The 17,802-nt window shown below is 41.8% G+C and overlaps 2 protein-coding genes across 2 annotated transcripts; both read right to left on the bottom strand.

Moving 5' to 3' along the window:
• Nucleotides 1-873, bottom strand: LOC144255346 (olfactory receptor 2A12-like). The gene has a single exon (XM_077799835.1). It carries the CDS (start codon nt 871-873, stop codon nt 1-3), a length of 873 nt encoding a protein of 290 aa, XP_077655961.1.
• Nucleotides 874-9,492: 8,619 nt separating this feature from the next.
• On the bottom strand, nt 9,493-10,405 carry LOC144257083 (olfactory receptor 6S1-like). The gene is made up of 2 exons (XM_077803074.1): nt 9,938-10,405; nt 9,493-9,894 (listed from the first exon to the last, which is right to left on the bottom strand). Exons 1-2 carry the CDS (start codon nt 10,403-10,405, stop codon nt 9,493-9,495), a joined length of 870 nt encoding a protein of 289 aa, XP_077659200.1.
• Nucleotides 10,406-17,802: the final 7,397 nt, after the last annotated feature.

Below are 17,802 nucleotides of genomic sequence, written 5' to 3' on the forward strand. Positions count from 1 at the left end.
TCAGGCTGTAAATGAAGGATTCAGCATGGGGTTGATGACTGCGTAGAACAGGGAGATGAGCTTGTCCCCCTCCGCCGAGTAAAGGGACTTGGGCCTCAGGTACCTGACCAGCCCCGTCCTGTAGTAAATGGTCACCACAGTCAGGTGGGAGGTGCAGGTGGAGAAGGCTCTTTTCCTGCCCTCCTCGGAGTCCACCCTCATCACAGCCAGCAGGATGCGAAGGTAGGAGAGCAGAATGAGGAGGAAGGGTACCATCACGGTTCCAGCGCCCCCTACCGCCATCATGGCTTCCTGCAGCGTCGTGTCTGCACAGAACAGGTGCAGAAGGATGGGCAGCTCACAGAAAATGTAGTCCACCACGTAGGGACCGCAGAGTGGGAGGATGACGCAGGAGAGCCGCACCACGAAGCGGAAAAAACCCAGCGCCCAGGCGCCCAGCGCCAGCGCGACGCACCCGGGCCAGCTCAGGAGCAGCAGGTATCGCAGCGGGTGGCAGATGGCCACGTAGCGGTCCAGAGCCATCACTGCCAGAAGGAAGCACTCCGTGCACTCGAGGAACAGGGTGAGGTAGGTCTGAGCAAGGCAGAAGGCGTAGGAGATGACATTCCTGTTTGTGAAGAAGTTGAAGAGCATCTTGGGCACCACCAGCGTGCTGAAGAGGGCGTCCAGCAAAGCCAGGTGACAAAGGAAGAAGTACATGGGCGACTGCAGAGAGACATCGAGGACCACTAAGGTGACAACCGCCGTGTTCCCAAAGCAGCACGTCAGGTAGACCAGAGAGAGCAGGAGGAACAGGGGGAGCTCGGCTTGGGGGTGATTGGAGAAGCCCACAAGCACCAGCTCAGAGATGACGCTGGCGTTGGCCAGTCTCATGGCCGCCACTGACCAATGCCTGTGGCAAAGAGGAGAAAGCAGCATCTGAGGAAGGAACCCTGGGGTCGAGCCAGTCCCCCTGCACTTGGCTCCACTGCCAAAGTCAGTGCGTTTTAAACAGAAGTGGCAACCGTTTGTGAAATCTCCTTGGACAGCAGAACACTCGAGCACAGCACTCTCACCCCGTGGCCTGCTTTCTGGCAAAGCGGAACTTTACTTAGGTATTTATTTTAATTGCATATATGACACAAGGCAGATCTTAGGTTTCAAGCTGAGCACTTCAGCCACCTCTACTCACTATTTTCCATGTATCCAGTGCACCCCTATATTTTGCCAATCAAATGTTTTAGGTTCAATAAAATAAGGTGACTTGTCCAACATCACAATTGAAAATTTGAAGGCTGAAAATAATTCCATTCTCCTCTAACTACAGTAAAAAACAGAAATGACAGAATAGTTTTCCCTTATCATGACAAAAGGTTTGTTTTTTCTTCCTGATCCCTAAGGAAAATAAATTATCATCTCATATTTGTGGAACACTACAGCTAATTGGTCTATTTCAACCATCTTAGTGTTAGTAAAAATAATATAGTTAATTATCTAAACAATGGAGCTTTTGAATTTCTAGGAATTTCTAGTCATGATCTCCGAGTACATAATACTGTCATTTCAAACCCAGGCCTCTTGATTACTCTAAGCAATGTGGGATTGGCTCTACAGGACTGTGTTTCCCAAATGTGCCCACATCTACAGCAATACACTTCCTATAATCTTTAAGAAAACATGAATTTCATGTTCCTGCTTGTGCTGAAACAGAAGCTGTGGACAGGTCACATGAAGTGCAGATCGTCTTCTAAGACACACATACGCCAATTTCCACTGCAGCTACCATGCAGTGTAGCACCAAAGGGAAACAAACACAGTTTCTGAGATATTTTTTTTCCCTCCCAGTGCTGGGGATCAAAGCCATAACCTCCTCATTCCTGCTAGGCAAGTGGCAAGTACTCTACCACTGAGTACATTCCCAGTCCTGTTCCTGAGATTCTTTTTTTCTTTTTTTGGATTTTGTGACAGGGTCTCCCTAAGTTGCTTAGGACCTCACTAAGTTGCTGAGGCTGGCCTTGAACTTGTGATCCTCCTGCCTCAGCCTCCTGAGTTGCTGAGATTAAAAGTTTGTGTCACTCTGCCCAGCTCTGAGAATATTTTGAATTACAGCAGTGCAGAAATCATAAAACATGGAGCCCAAGGTTCTCAAAAACTCAGACGTCACTCTTTTTTCCACTGAGTTCTATTTCAACTATTTTTCTCTTTGTCCTGCTTAAAATCCCCCCTTTTGTGGCTTCCCTGTTTGATTCTTTATGAAGGATATTTCTAGATTTTTCCATCTATTCTCTTCTCAGTGTTTTTCCATTTTGCACAGCTTACATCAATCAATGAGCAGGACTACTTGACACCAAGCCACACGGTGGGGGAGGATAAAAGGGAAACAGAGGCCCAGATGAAGCCAGAGAGGGAGAGCTGGAACTGGAGGATGCCCACCGGGAGGGAGGCAGGAGCTTGGGGAGAGGAGTCTCCATACTTGCCTGCTTTTAAATGTTAGGCAACATGTTCAATCATAGTTGGTACTGGTACTTTGTAAATGAATTGTCCTGAAAAGGATCAAATTTTCAGATCTTCACCTATTAAAGAGGTGGCATGAGGAGCACAGCTTTGTCAGCTACTGGGGCTCCTCACAGTTAAGCTTAGCTAGAAATTGTCTCTTCTTCACAAGGTGCTTCTCAGCACTGTGGAACTCAGGTTGCAAAGAATGAGAGGACCATTGTAATAATCTGCACCCATTTCATGTTCTTAGTCAAGCTTAGAACCTATTCACATCCTTTATTCCCTTCCTTACTCCCCGCCCCCCAAATTTATATTGTATTCACTGCAAGGAAATGAGAGTGAAGTGAAGGAAAGATGCTTTCTAGGCATTATAAATTGGAGTAGAGACTTCAGTGATTTAAGTGAAATATATTAACAGCTGAAGTTTTAGCTGAATCCCAAAGGGAACCAGTTAACTTCATGTAAAAAATAAAAACTAATTAATTATTGTGCCTGTTACTTTTGATGCAGACAGCTCATTAATGCAACTTTAATTTCCTACTGATGGTGCCAGGTGTTGACTCTGTTACTTCTCTGAGAGGAACACCTTAATTTGGAATTTTAAATTCAAGAAATTTAAAATTAATATGTTAATGGCATATTTTAAGACATACAAATTTTCTGAACAGAAATTTTGCAAAATCCTAGATAAATTCAATTATGTTATAAATATAAGTAATACAATTGACAAAGAAATGTTACGTTACTTAAGTGTGGATACCTCTTTTTTGGTCAGACATAGGCCATTCTCCAAAGCAAGAACACTGTCAAGGGCTGGGGTTGTGGCTCAGTGGGAGAGCGCTTGCCTAGCATGTGTGAGGCACTGGGTTTGATCCTCAGCACCACATAAAAATGAAATAAAGATATTGTGACCACCTATTTTAAAGAACACTGGCAAGATAAAGCTCCTGGGTGGGCTTCCATAACAACCCTTTAACAAACTTGAATCACAGGCAGAAAAATTGACTTAATTCTGTATAAATTGATAAAAATAAATGTTTTTTTTTTTGTTGTTGTTACTATTGCCTGTTCCCTTTAAGAGTTGAGTTTTTTTAGCATCAAATTATCTCCAGACAAAATTAGAGGGAACAAGGGCAAAGTTCCCATTGTATACAAGATGCTCATGAAACATATCTGAAGGGGCAAAGACACCTCACCTGTCCATGTGTTCATCACAACACATTACCATGCAGTGATAAGCACTATGACTTATAGCTGGGTAAAATAAAGAATAGCCAAAGTCCCGGCCTTGATTAAAGTCAAGCAAAGACTTCGTAATGTTGCAACAGGTGAGAGGATACCTGGAGAAATGGAGGATGCCGTAGGTGAGGAAGGATTACTAGAGGGCAGAGTGGAGAGTGCACCCCCCCAACCGCCCCCACCCCGACCCCCCCATCCATGAGCTCACTCTTCTGGGCTGGGGCGATGGAAGAAAGAAGTGCAGGGCACACTGGATAGAGGCGGAGCTGAAGCAGCAGGTGGGTGTGTCTCAGATGCTCCTAAGGGACGTGGGGAGTTCAGATTCTGTTTTGAGTGAACCCTCAACCGTGTCCTGTGTGTGTTTGTTTGTGTGTGTGTGTGTGTGTGTGTGTGTGTAGCATGAGTCCTTCCTTCCTGAACACCTGAGTGCTTCCTTTTTCTGCATAATGTCAAATCAGCAAACTACCACACTCAACGGGAGGCAATGTGACTGCAAACTATTACTGTGACCATCTTAGAGAGCGTGCTGTCCCCACACATTGATACTCTACGATGTGCAGTTCTGTAGTGTCCCTGTAATCATCAAAGTGCTTTTTAATCTTTAGTCATTTTAAAGTAATTCATATACAAACACAATCTCACCATGTGACTGACTGTGAGCGTAGATGATGGGAACACAACACAGCCACCCTCTCCCAGCTGTAGTGACAGATCCTTAACTTGCCCTCTGTGGAGCTGAGGGTCTTGTACTTTGAGGTCCACTCCCAAAGATCTTGTCACTTAGCCTCGTCCCTGGAGGATGTCTGGCCTCAGCCAAGTGTCCTCCAGTGGGTCTTTCGTGGTTTCATTGCATAGGCTGAAGGTGAAGGGATTTGGGAGAGGTGCCATGACCCTGGAGCTTCCTGTCCATGACAGGTTGCTCATCTGAGATGGGATGACTCAGGCAAAGCTGGGGGTCCCACAGCCACAGAGACCACTGAGCGGAGAGAGGTGCTGCTGCCATGGGCTGCCCTGGGCCTCAGCCCAAGGGCCCCTGCAGAATGGTGGAGATGGTGTGGACCTAGGAACCTCTGTGAATGCCAGGACCTGCTCAGAGGGACAAGGGACTGAGGAAGCCTAGGGGCTCATGGCACCAGTGTCCACACAAGTCCAAGGGAGGAGCGGCGCTTCCACAGAGAGAGTGATCTGTCAACCTGGACCACAGAGCAGCAGCCCTACCTTGAGGATGATAAATGGAAGGGTGAGGAGAGAGCCACCCACTCCAGAGGGGACAAGGAGGTGTGTAGAATGAACTGGTCTTCTTTGCAGGGTATTGAAAGGGGCTGCAAATGGCCACACAGTGGTCATGGGATGTGACAGCCAAGGGAATAACTCAGAGCCTCCAGAAAAAAAGTAAACAGGGCTGGGCGAAACACCCAGCAAATGAGGCTCTTTTCTGCTGGAAGGAAGCCTGCTAATCTCACAGAACAGCATGAGCTGTGGTTAATATTTCACTGAAGGTGAGAAATACTTGGAAGACAGGAGCCTGCCCAACAATTAGGACAGTGATGTCAAGCACTGCACCAAATAGGTCATTAAAAACATCCAGAAGAGGCCCCGGGCCCTGGTGCTGGGCATCCCCGTAACAGTGCATTTCACAATGCTCAGTGCATTGTCATAATAAAAACACTCAAAAAACTTGGGATAGAAGGAAATTTCCTCAACTTGTAATAAGGGACATGTATGAAAATCCACAGTAAATATATTACTTAATGGTTTAAGACAGAAACCCCTTCCATTACCATCAGGAGCAAGACATGTGTGATTGTTTTCATCACAAGGTAAAACTAGAAACTCTTCTTTTCCAAAAAGAATATTTTATTTTTAATTGTACATATTTATGGGATACACTGTGATATTTCACTACATGTGTACAATGAGTAATAGATCAGGGTAATTAGCCTCTTATCCTTAAATGTTTATCCTTTCTTTGTATTGATAAGCTTTGAACTATTCTGTTCTAGATCATTTAAAAATACTTAATAAATAAGTTGTTATTTATTAAGTAGTAGAGAAGTAGTATAGAACACTAGAATTTATTCTTTCTAACTATTTTGGTTCCCATTATCCTAGCCCCCACTTTTCTCCCTGCTCTACTGTTGGATAACTTTCAGTTCACAGCTAGCAGCTACAAGCAGCTCAGAGTGTTAGGAAAACCTATGCTAGGTAGTACAGACCTGACAGGAACACCAGCAGGATAGGACACCCTGCTCTAGCCAGCCATCTGTGAATCCACATCATCAGCACTTGTGGTCAGCATTGTCAAGCTACCAGACTACCAGGTCAGGAAACCGAGTGTCAAGTGCTTCAGGGCATGTAGCTCCCCAACTCATAGCCTCCCTCCCATAGGGTCAAAGACCCTTCCAAACTGCCTTCCATCATGACAGCAAGATTTAGTGCTTCCTTATAGTGCGGTTACATTAGGCATAAGATGATTGGCTTATAGATGTTAAGGTGCTTATGTGTGATTGGCCGGCATGCCCTACCTGAACCCTATAACAGCAGTATGCATTCCAAAAATAAACAAGCTGGCCTGGAGGTCAACTGAGGTTGTCACCTGCTAGCTCTCACCAGCTCCCAACATCCCTGTGTTGCTTTGACACAGAGTCTCTACCCGCCACCCCCACCCCCCCACTGAAGTAGCCGAGTAACCATCGACCACACTAGGAACCCAGGAACACATACACTCTACGTGTCCTCTATGAACACTACTCTTGTTTTCTCCTTTAAGAAATCAACTTGTTTAGTTTCCACATGTATAACTATGACACTTCTTAAAATCCTAGGGGAAATGCTTTATGACATTGATTTGGCAAGGATTTCTTGATATAAGATCAAAATAGCAGGCAACACAAGGAACAAAGGAAGTAAATTGTGTTTCACCAAATTAAAAACTGTGCATCAATAGACACAATCAGCATGGTGAAAAGGCAATTTGTGGAGTGGAAATAATTATTGCAAATCATATGTCTGGTAAGGAAGTCATATTAAGAAAATGTAATGAACCTGCAAAACTCAACAATAAAGAAAACAAGTCAACCTAAGAATAGCTATCCAAGTCAAAAATGGCCAAAAGACTTGAACAGACTTTCTCCCAAGAAGATATACAAAATGGCCTATAGACACATCAAAACCTATTCCACATCACTCATTACCGAGGGAATGCAAATCCAAAGCTCAATGAGACACCACTTCATATCCAAAAGGATGCCAATTATTCAAAAGGCCCCCAAACTGTAAAATAACAAGAGTTCACAGGATGTGGATAAATTAAAGCCCTTGAGCATTGCTAGTGATGACAATATTAGGGTCCTCAAAAATTAAATGTAAATATCTATCAATTTTAGAAGATTAAACATAGAATTACCTTATGAAATGTCATTTTAACTACTGGTATATACCTAAAGGAATTGAAATCAAACAGATATTTGTAAACCAATGGCTATAGAACCATTATTCCTTTTAACCAAATGGTAGAACGACCATGGGAATCTATAAGTCCATTGGCAGAGAGCAGTATAGCAAAGGAGTGTGTGTGTGTGTGTGTGTGTGTGTGTGTGTGAGAGAGAGAGAGAGAGAGAGAGAGAGAGAGAGAGAGAGAGACTGAGAGAGAGAGAGGAACTGTAGGCTATGTAACCTGATCTGGATGCAAGAGGATAGGCATCTTTACAGGAGGAGCCTGGAGGAGCACAAATCCCCTGAGGCAGGTGGTACAAGGGCTGAGGACTCTCTGTCCCAGGGGGTGTGGAATTCCATTTTGAAAGGATGCATGTCTCTGGACAGGGAACGTGTGGACAGCTTTCCACTGGACTGTGCCCTGCAACAGGGAAAACACAGATTTTATGTTGTGTGCATTTTGCCCCAGTAAAGTCATCATGAATGGATCATGTATGTATCAGTTTTTGTATAAAAAAAGATATATATAAATATTAATTTAGAACCTTCATGTGAATCTATGTGCAAAAAATGTGGTAAGGTTATTGACAAATAAATCATTTATTGTCTTGTGTTATTGTTTATCTCTCTTCCCCATGTTCTTTTCATATTTACCTAGGTTGTCTACACTGGCTCTCATTAACTCTATGAGTAACCTTGCACTTAACAGGATAAAAATACATATTAAGATCAAGAAATAATGACTGAATCTCTGAGCTCCATGCAGCCCCTGCCTTGCTTACTCTGTGGCCTCAGACCTCCCTTCTTATCTCCACCATGTAAGAAGTTAGAATAAGGTATTCTAGATATTTTTCATCTATAAAATTTTGTTATCCTGTTGACAAATAGCTGAACTTATCTTCAATCTTGAAGAAGCTATATGGTGATCTTCCTTTGGCATGCTTTTGAGTTTTATTTGAAAGTTTCAGGAAAAGGGAAAATTTCAAAAAAAAAAATTGCGAACTTTTTAACACATTTTTGAACCTTTCAAATTCTCCCAGAACATTGTTACACCCACATGTGGGTAATCCAAAAGTATGCATTTACAGAAGATATTTCACAAATGAATCTAACTTACAAATACAAGAATTGTTTCAGATGCTGCAGGAAATGGTGGCGCACACCTGTAATCCCAGCAGCTCAGGAGGCTGAGACAGGAGGATGGCACATTCAAAGCCAGCCTCAGCAACGACAATGCATTTAGCAATCCAGTGAAACCCTGTCTCTAAATAAAATACAAAATAGGGCTGGGGATGTGGTCAGTGGTCAAGTGCCCCTGAGTTCAATCCCTAGTTTAAATAAATAAATAAATAAATAAATAAATAAATAAATAGAAATAAAAAGAATTATTTCAGTTGCATTAACAAATCAGAAACGATTTAAATTATATTATTTAATCTCTCCCATTTTCCTCAACTAATGGAGGCATACCAAGACAACCAGCAACAGAAATATAAGTAAAACAGCCACAGGAATGACCTATTCTGTAAATTCTGTATCAGAATTGTTGGTAACAATGAAGTTTACCAACCGATCGCAATAGGGGATGCAATGCAATTTCAAGTAAAGGTAAGTAGTGTTTGATATAGGAGGTCTGGGACATGCAATTCCCTGGGAAATGTGGAGAGCCACCTTATCTGGGGACAATGAGGGGGAGGGAGCTGCTGCCAGGAGCTGCCTGACTGCCATCATCCCCATCTGCAATCTGGCCAGCTGCTCTAGAGAGGCTTTTCTTGGGAAGTTCATGCCCACTAACTTCATCACTAATCATATTCCCAGGTTTTTCTCATGACAACATAGCAGAATAAACGGTGACTTCCAGACGTTATACTGGGGGAACTCTAACTCCCTTCAGCCGTGATTGAACTCTAGGAGAGTGCTCCAGATGTGCCCTAGAAGCTTGCTGGCAAGTGAGCAGATGCTGCTGGGAAGACCCGGAACACGAGGAAGATTATTAGGACTCACTCTTCCTAATAGAAGAGGAGAGTCAGACTTTCAAAATCGGAGAGGCGCAGGGCATCCGCAGTTCACAGTGAGGAACCAGTTAGATTCCCAAGAGACGAGGAGCAAGGAGGAGCAATGGAACCTACCAAAGGCAGACGCTGTAGCTTTGCGGTTTCTTTTGTCACAAGCTACAGCATGCCTGACAAATGCAGCACGTGTCTTATGTCTCATCTGTCAGCCTCTGTTGGAGAGTCTGATGGGCATTAAGAGGTTATTAACCCCTCACATGGAAAATTAACTCTGTGCAGTTAGAAGACAAATGCTTTTGCAGCCTGTCCTGAGGGCACTTTCGCGGAAGTGTCACCTTGGGCACATGGTTGTCCCTAGTCTGCTCGGGTATTTAGTCAGGGCGTCTCTGAGCGAGCCTTTCACTTTCTCGTTGCGGAGACTGTATATGAAGGGGTTCAGCATGGGCGTCACGATGGTGTTCAGCACGGTGGCGAACTTGTTCACGTCCATCACACCGCCCTTCTGCGGGCACACGTAGATGAAGATGGAGCTACCATAGTACAGCGTTACCACTGTGATGTGCGAGGCGCAGGTGGAGAAGGCCTTGCGCCGGCCCTGCGCCGAGGGCATCCTGGGCACTGTGATGATGATGCAGGTGTAGGACACGCCGGTCAGGAGCAGGGAGCCCAGGAGCAGCACCGCCGAGGAGGCGAAGTCCGCCAGCTCGGCCAGAGAGGTGTCCGCGCAGACCAGCTTCAGCATTGGGCCCGCAGAAGGGCAGGGGGGCCGTTAAAACTGACAGCGCCAGGATGGACAGAAAGGCACCCATGTAAGACCCCAGGAGCAGCGCCATGCACGTCTGTCTGTTCATGATGAGCGCATACCGCAGTGGATTGCAGATGGCGACGTACCGATCAAAGGACATGACCGCCAGGAGGAAGAACTCGGTGGACCCCAAGAGGAAGTAGAAGAAAGACTGCGTGAGACAGCCCACAAAGGAGATGGCTTTGGTGAGGGAGAAAATGTTGGCCAGCATCTCAGGCACCACCGTGGAGGTGATGGCCACCTCGAGGAAGGAGAAGTTGGCTACGAAGAAGTGCAGGCGACGGTCACAGCACACTAGAAGGATGATCAGGGTGTTGCCGACCAGAGATGTCAGGTACATGAGCAGGAACACAGAGAAAAGAAGAATGTTCACGGGTTTCTCATTCTGAAACCCAAGCAGGATGAACTCAGTGACCCTGGTCAGGTTGCTCCCATCCATGCAGCTTCCACTTCCACCTGTAGTGAAGGAAAGAGGGGTTCATTGCCATTCCTTGCATCTCGCCCTGGAGGCACCCATCCTACCTACATGGATTAAGCACCTTTTGTTTTTATGGAGGGAATCATAATGAAAGCAAATGATTATTTTCCAGTGTTCAAATAGGCCCTGAGATGAGCCAGGGAAGATAAGAGAGCTCAGAACTGAGACACCCTCCTAATAGGAATGAGTCTCAAGGACTTTATGACAACTTCCACCTCTCCTTAGGAAAGCTCTGAACCTCTTGTGATGGGGAATCCAGCGGCTCTCAAGACCTGTGGACAACTGCATGGACATACTGTAGTGCCCCTCACCCTCTCAGAGGCCAAGTATTCATTTACAGTGCTGACAGACACAGCTGCAATCACGACCAACCAAAATAGTAAGGGTGTTAGTTGTAAACTTATGATAACCATATGAAATAGGTGGCACCATTACCATGAGTTATGATAACTATTTTACATAAGCAATAAAAGAAAACTAACTTTAAAATGTTAAAAATTACAAAATATGAATAAATAAATTCAGCAAAGTAGCAGGATATAAAATCAATACACATAAATCAAAGGCATTTCTGTACATCAGTGTCAAGTCCTCTAAAAGGGAAATGAGGAAAACTATCCCATTTACAATAGCCTAAAAAAAATACCTGGGAATCAATTTAACAGAAGAGATGAAAGATATCTATAGTGAAAACCACGGAGCACTAAAGAAAGAAATTGAAGAAGACTTTAGAAGATGGAAAGATCTATTTTGCTCTTGCTTTACAGAATAATATTGTTAAAATAAACATACCAACAAAAGCACTATATAGATTTACTGCAATTCCAATCAAAATACCAATGACATTCCTCATAGAAATAGAAATAAAAGTCATGAAATTTATCTGAAAAAATAAGAGACTCAGAATAGCTAAAACAATCCTTAGCAAGAAGAGTGAAGCAGGAGACATCACTATATCAGACTTTAAACTGCACTACAGAGCAATAGTAACAAAAATAGCATTACATTGGCACCAAAATAGACCTGTAGACTAATGGTACAGAATAGAGGACACAGAGACTAACCCACATAAATACAGTTGTCTCATATTAGACAAAGGTGCCAAAAACATACATAGGAGAAAAGATAGCCTCTTCAGCAAATGATGCTGAGAAAACTGAAAATCCACATGCAACAAAATGCAATTAAACCCCTATCTCTTGCAATGCACAAAACTCAACTCAAAGTGGATCAAGAACCTAGGAATTAAACCAGAGACATTGCGCTTATTTGAAGAAAAAATAGGTCTAAATCTCAATCATGTCAGATTAGGCTCCAACTTCCTTAATAAGAGTCCTATAGCATAAGAATTAAAACCAAGAATCAATAAATGGGATAGATTCAAACTAAAAAGCTTCTTCTCAGCAAAAGAAACAATCAGTGAGGTGAATGGAGAACTTACAGAATGGGAGCAAATCTTTACCACAAGCACATCAGAGAGAGAACTAATCTTAGGATATATAAAGAACTCAAAAATCTTAACATCAAAAAAAAAAATTACCCAGTCAACAAATGGGTGAAGGAACTGAACAGACACTTCTCAGAAGATGTACAATCAATCAACAAATATATGAAAAAAATGTTCAACATCTCTAGCAATTAGATAAATGCAAATAAAAACTACTCTAAGATTTCATCTCACTCCAGTCAGAATGGCAGCTATTATGAAGACAAACAACAATAAGTGTTAGAGAGGATGTGGGGGAAAAGGCACACTCATACACTGCTGGTGGAGCTATAAACTGGTGTAGCCAACGTGAAAAGCAGTATGGAGAATACTTGGAAAGCTGGGAATGGAAATACCATTTGATCCAGCTATCACACTCCTTGGTTTATACCCAAAGGACTTAAAAACAGCATACTACAGGGACACAGCCACATCAATATTTATAGCAGCACAATTCACAATAGCTAAACTGTGGAACCAACCCTAGATACCCTTCAGTTGATGAATGGATAAAGAACATGTGGTATATATACTCAAATATATACTCAATGGAATACTATTTAGCATTAAAGGAGAACAAAATCATGGCATTTGCAGGTAAATGGATGGAATTAGAGAAGATAATGCTAAGTGAAGTTAGCCAATCCCCAAAACTCAAATGACAAATGTTTTCTCTGATATTAAGAGGCTGATTCATAGTGGGGTTAGGAGCAAGCACTGGAGGATTAGACAAACTCTAGGTGGAGCAAAGGGGAGGGAGGAGAGTGGAGGGGGTATGGAGGTAGGAAAGAAGGTGGAATGAGATGGTTATCATTACCCTAAGTACATGTATGAAGACATGAATGGTGTGACTCTACTTTGTGTACAACCAAAGATATGAAAAATTGTGCTCTAGATGTATAATATGAATTGTAATGCATTCTGCTGTTGTATATAACAAATTAGAATAAAAAATGATTTTAAAAAATTACAAAATTTGAAGCTACCTAACATACATCATTAAATTTTTTCCCCTATTTCGTGGTGCTGGCATTTGAATCCAGGGGTACCTAACCAATGAGCTTTGACCCCAGTCAATTTTATTTTTTATTTTGGGATGAGGTCTCACTAAGTTGTTTAGGGCCTCGCTTAATGGCTGAGTCTGGATTTGAACTTGTGATTCTCCTGTACAGTCTCCTGTAGCTGGGATTACAGGTGTATACCACCACTCCTGGCCTGAAACATTATTTTAAAAAGTAATTGTTAGCACTTCCTGAATGCTTAGTCTATATTTTGATTCACTGTCCTAAGAGTGTATAAATTAGTCTAGAGTTAAACAGTTAGATGTGAAAATAACAGTACGTGGGTAGCCAGTATCAGGAAGAGGAGGGGGAATTAGAGCCCTTGTGCACTTTGGTGGGAAAGTACAATTATGCACTGACATAGAAAGATAGGAAGGAGCTTCCACCAGATGTTCACCAGTAGAAGGGCAGGTGCTCCCCAAGGGTACCCCCAGGACCTGACCAGGAGGAAACCTCAATTCTTCACCCTCCCTTTGCATGCTGCACCTCTGTTGGGCTTGGGTTCACAGTGGAGGTTAAGTGATTCTCAGATTATGATGTACCTCAGATTCCCTCCTTGTGGGCTATTCAAGCTACATTTAATCCCAGCCTGTGTATTTTCCATGCCCTGAGTTTCATAGTCTCTTCTGCAAATATCACCATCTTCACAGCTAGGGGAATGGAACCTGCCTCCACCAAAGTCATGCAGAGTTCTTGGCTACAGAACACTAATAACATTTTATATTGTCTGTATTATGCTTCCCTCTAGCTAAATGAATTGTTCCAAGAGATCCAGGACTACAGGTGTGTTCTTCATGCCGTATTACAAATATTAAGCCCATGAGGTGTGACTTGCAGCATCAGCAACTCCATTTTGTATGGGTGAATAAATGAAGAGACAAATAGTTGAGCAAAACAGAATTTCTAGGAAAGTAATAATATATGTATTTTACAGGTGTCTAAGGAGTGACCTGAGTTCCTAAGGTTTTAGAACTGAGTTTTGCAGGAGAAGACATAAATTTTTGATGTTTGTCAGAATTTATGAGCACATTTTAGGCAGCTGATCTTGTGGACACCTAATCAACTAACAGAAGGAGAAGATGGTGGAAGAGATGAGGTCCAATGATACAATATTAGAGGATATCCACCACTGAGCTGATCACTGAGAAAATAAATTAGAATTAAAAAAGATGTTCAGAGAAGCATGAAGATAAATTGGAGATAAATCTCAAAATTGCAATCGGGGCTGGAGCTGGAGAGCAGTGGCAAAGCCCTGGCCTAGCACCTGTGAGGCTCCACCATGTGTGGTTCAATCCTCAGCACCACATAAAAATAGATAAAGATACTTTGTGTTCATGTGCAACTAAATAGATACTAAAAAAATAAATAAATAAAAAAGTAGGATGGTGGATTATTCCTGAATGAGCTGTGGGCACTACGGGGCAGATCTGCTGGATTAAGCAAGTTATAGATCCAAATAAGTCATAAAACTTTAGAGGAAATTTTGAAGTATTCATGCAACATGAATTTTGTAAAAGGAATTTTCTTAGTAGCCATGTTGTCTCTAAGTTAGAGGAAATTATATCTAGATTTTTCTAAAAATTTGAGCATTAATATTTTATATAAATCAGAATGTAATTCACTATACTAAAAATCACATAAGTTTTCTAGACCTAGTGTTAGGGGGAAAAAAGTATGGAAGATGTTTTTTAATTTGTATTTTTTTTAATTTCTGAAAGCTTTTTTTTTTTTTTTTTTAATATTCAACCATGTCCTGGACAGCAGTTTTACAGTTTAGAGTAATATTTTCCTTCAATATAATCTGATTTTTCTTAATGTGTCTGTATTGTTCAGGGTAACTGGACAACTTTATTTTATTTTATTTTATTTTATTTTATTTTATTATTTTTTGTTGTTGTTGTTGTTGCCTTGCTTTTTGTTTTTGTACCAGGGATTGAACTCTGGGGCACTTGGCCACTGAGCCACGTTCCTGGCCCTATTTTGTATTTTATGTAGAGATAGGTCTCACTGAGTTGCTTAGTGCCTTGCCGTTGCTGAAGCTGGCTTTGAATTCATGAAACTCCCGCCTCAGCCTCCCGAGCCACATTACAGGTGTTGCCATCAAATCTGGCCAACTTTACTTCAATTTTTTCTAAGAGTCACATATGCCCTGTTCAATGCAATGATTTTCTTATATAACTCATAAACTTGGGCACAAATTCTTCTAGTATCTAATCAAGTTTAAATTACTTAATGTGATTCAGCTTTCAGGTTATCAGTGGGCTTCTTGTAAAGAAAATTGCCCATATTGCAGGAAGTGTTTCTGTAACTTTTGTAATTGTCCTAGGAAAACAAAGCTTTTATTTTCTTTCAAAATAATATCTTGTTTGCTTTATTATTTTAATTTCTATTATTTAGCAATATGAGTCTTGAAATAGTTAAATTTATGGTTTTATTTTCTTTTGCATTTATTTTCTTTTAAATTTTTTCAGTTGTTACTGCCTTTGAATGAATATGATTTCTCAATGGTTAGTGTTTTAACTACATTTTAAAACTGTTTTAACATCTTTGGCAGGACTTCCCCAGAATCCAAGTTCTAAATTAAGATTTTTTTTTTAATTTAAATTTGGGACATTGCTGAGACCCCTAGATCTTCTCAAATGTTTATTTTACAAAAAAAGGAAATATTAAACTAATCAGGCTAATTTGATGTGTTGAATTGTATATGAACATTTTCAAATTATATAGTAATCATAAATCCTTTAAAAGTCATATTGATATGGATATGGTGTCAATGTGAGTATGTTGGAGAGTGCCTGGAGTTTCTAAATGACTGTTGGTCCTGGCCTGATATTATCAGCCATGACTGTGATTATCTGGGAATGATGCATACAAAGGAAATAATTGAATTGTATCTTAATTATGAAATTTCATCCAATTTTTAACTATATATGTTCTAAGTCATTGTTATAAATAAAGTTGTTATTTTGCTTTGTCTCTATATATAAACTTTGAAATCAGATTCATGGAAATGATTGACAAGTATGCTTTCATACAGGTTTCTGATCATCTTAAGACCCATGGCCTGAAAAAATATTTTCATTACTTTAATAAAGAAACTGAGTAACTAAAATTTTTAGATCAGAAAACAGAACAAGAATTAATTATATGACACCAAATTAACTGATCATTGTATCTATTTGAGTTTTATGTGAAACCTTATGCTTTATGTAAATGTGTTTGTTTTCAAGATTTAGGAAAACATTTTCTCAGGCTGTCTGGAGTCTGCAGCAATTTTCTGAGTGCTGTGATCTGGGTGTGGAGTAGGCATGTCTCTAAAGGTCCTAGTTTGGCCTCTTGGTCCCAGTGTCATGACATGGGAGGTGGTAAAACCTTTAGAGGGTCCCAGTGTCATGATATGGGAGGTGGTGATACCTTTACTAGTTAGAGGTGCTTAGACGCTCGGTGTTGTGCCCTTGCAGGGATTAGGCCTTCCGTGAGGGACCCTGATTCATGCTCATGACGGGATTGGTACAGGAGCTAGAGCCTGGCTCCCCCCGGCTCATCTGGCTTCCTGTTTGGTGAGGTGACCTTTTTCCCACAAGAGCTCCCAACATTGCCATTTACCAGGGTGCAATGCAGCCCACATGGCTGGGCCAGAGCAAGCAGCATGCTCTCAAACTCTTTCAACTGTGAACTAATAAATTTCTCTGACATGGAGAATGAATTGAGAACATGATGCCAAGGAGGAGGCTCCTCAATCAGACTACCTGAGGGCGGGAGGCAGCTTTGGAGTTAGGTACCAGGCAGAGGTTACAAGAGTCTGGAGATGCAGGTAGAAAAATCCTGGTGTGTTCCAAGCAGATGGTTATAGGTGGCCCTGGGGAGGGCTCAGAAGATGAGCAGACCAGGTCCAAGACCTTAGAGTTTGGAGGAGGGGAAGAGAGCAGATTGTGATGGGAGTGAGGGCTCTGCTGGAAACTGAGCCAAAGACCCCCTGGTTTCACCATGGCAGAGAATCGGCCTGCATTGTGCCCATGGCCTGAGACACTAAGACATCAAAGGAGAGGTCAGAGCAGGAAAGCATTCTGGCCACAGCCTGGGCACCATTTGTTGTGTTTACTGTGAGATGCAGGAACAAAGGAAAGCAGAGCAGAGTCTGAGCTGAGCTCTCGCTCCACATGTGGTCCTACCATCACCAGCCACTGTGATGTTCTGCCACCAAGAACCCTGACCAGAACTCAGCAATGCCAGCGCCTTGCCTCTGGACTTGAGAAATGGACCTGAACAAACCTTTTTTCCTGTAAAGTAACCTTGCATGCGGCATTTTATTATAGCATCCAGCACAGCAGCTATGATTGTGAACAAAAGTGGAAATGTTTACTTTTCCACCATACTTGTTACTCCAAAACTCAAAAACTAAAAACAAATTCAAAGTATTCTTACTTTTTTGGCAATGCAGTTACTTACAAGAAAATTTCCTCTTTGTAACAGGGTAAAATTGAAAACAATTATTTTAAAGAAATTTTCAGTGGGATGTCATTTAAATTATTTATAGATACAGAGGACAAGACTAAAATCTGTCTTGGTATATAGCTTTTTAGGCTGAATTTTGTTTTTCTTTTCATGATGCTGGGGATCAAACCCAGGATCTTTTTGTGAGGCAAGCACTCTACCAACTAAGCTATATCCCTAGCCAGTCTGAAAATATTTTTTTCAAGACCAATCTGATATGTAAGTATTCTCCAAGCTTCTATGCAAATGATCTGGTAAAACTTGATAAAACTAATTTTGCAAACAAATTGGTTTTTTTCTCTGAATATTTTGTGTAT

The sequence above is a fragment of the Urocitellus parryii genome, chromosome 1, assembly GCF_045843805.1.
Source record: "Urocitellus parryii isolate mUroPar1 chromosome 1, mUroPar1.hap1, whole genome shotgun sequence".
NCBI lineage: Eukaryota > Metazoa > Chordata > Mammalia > Rodentia > Sciuridae > Urocitellus > Urocitellus parryii.

What these genes read in the sequence shown, in the direction of transcription:
- LOC144257083 (XM_077803074.1), bottom strand. Translation starts at nt 10,405, where the DNA reads ATGGATGGGAGCAACCTGACCAGGGTCACTGAGTTCATCCTGCTTGGG. An exon ending in TGTCCATCCTGGCGCTGTCA is followed by an intron (nt 9,895 to 9,937) that starts GTTTTAACGGCC and finishes CCAATGCTGAAG; the next exon opens with CTGGTCTGCGCGGACACCTC.
- LOC144255346 (XM_077799835.1), bottom strand. Translation starts at nt 873, where the DNA reads ATGAGACTGGCCAACGCCAGCGTCATCTCTGAGCTGGTGCTTGTGGGC.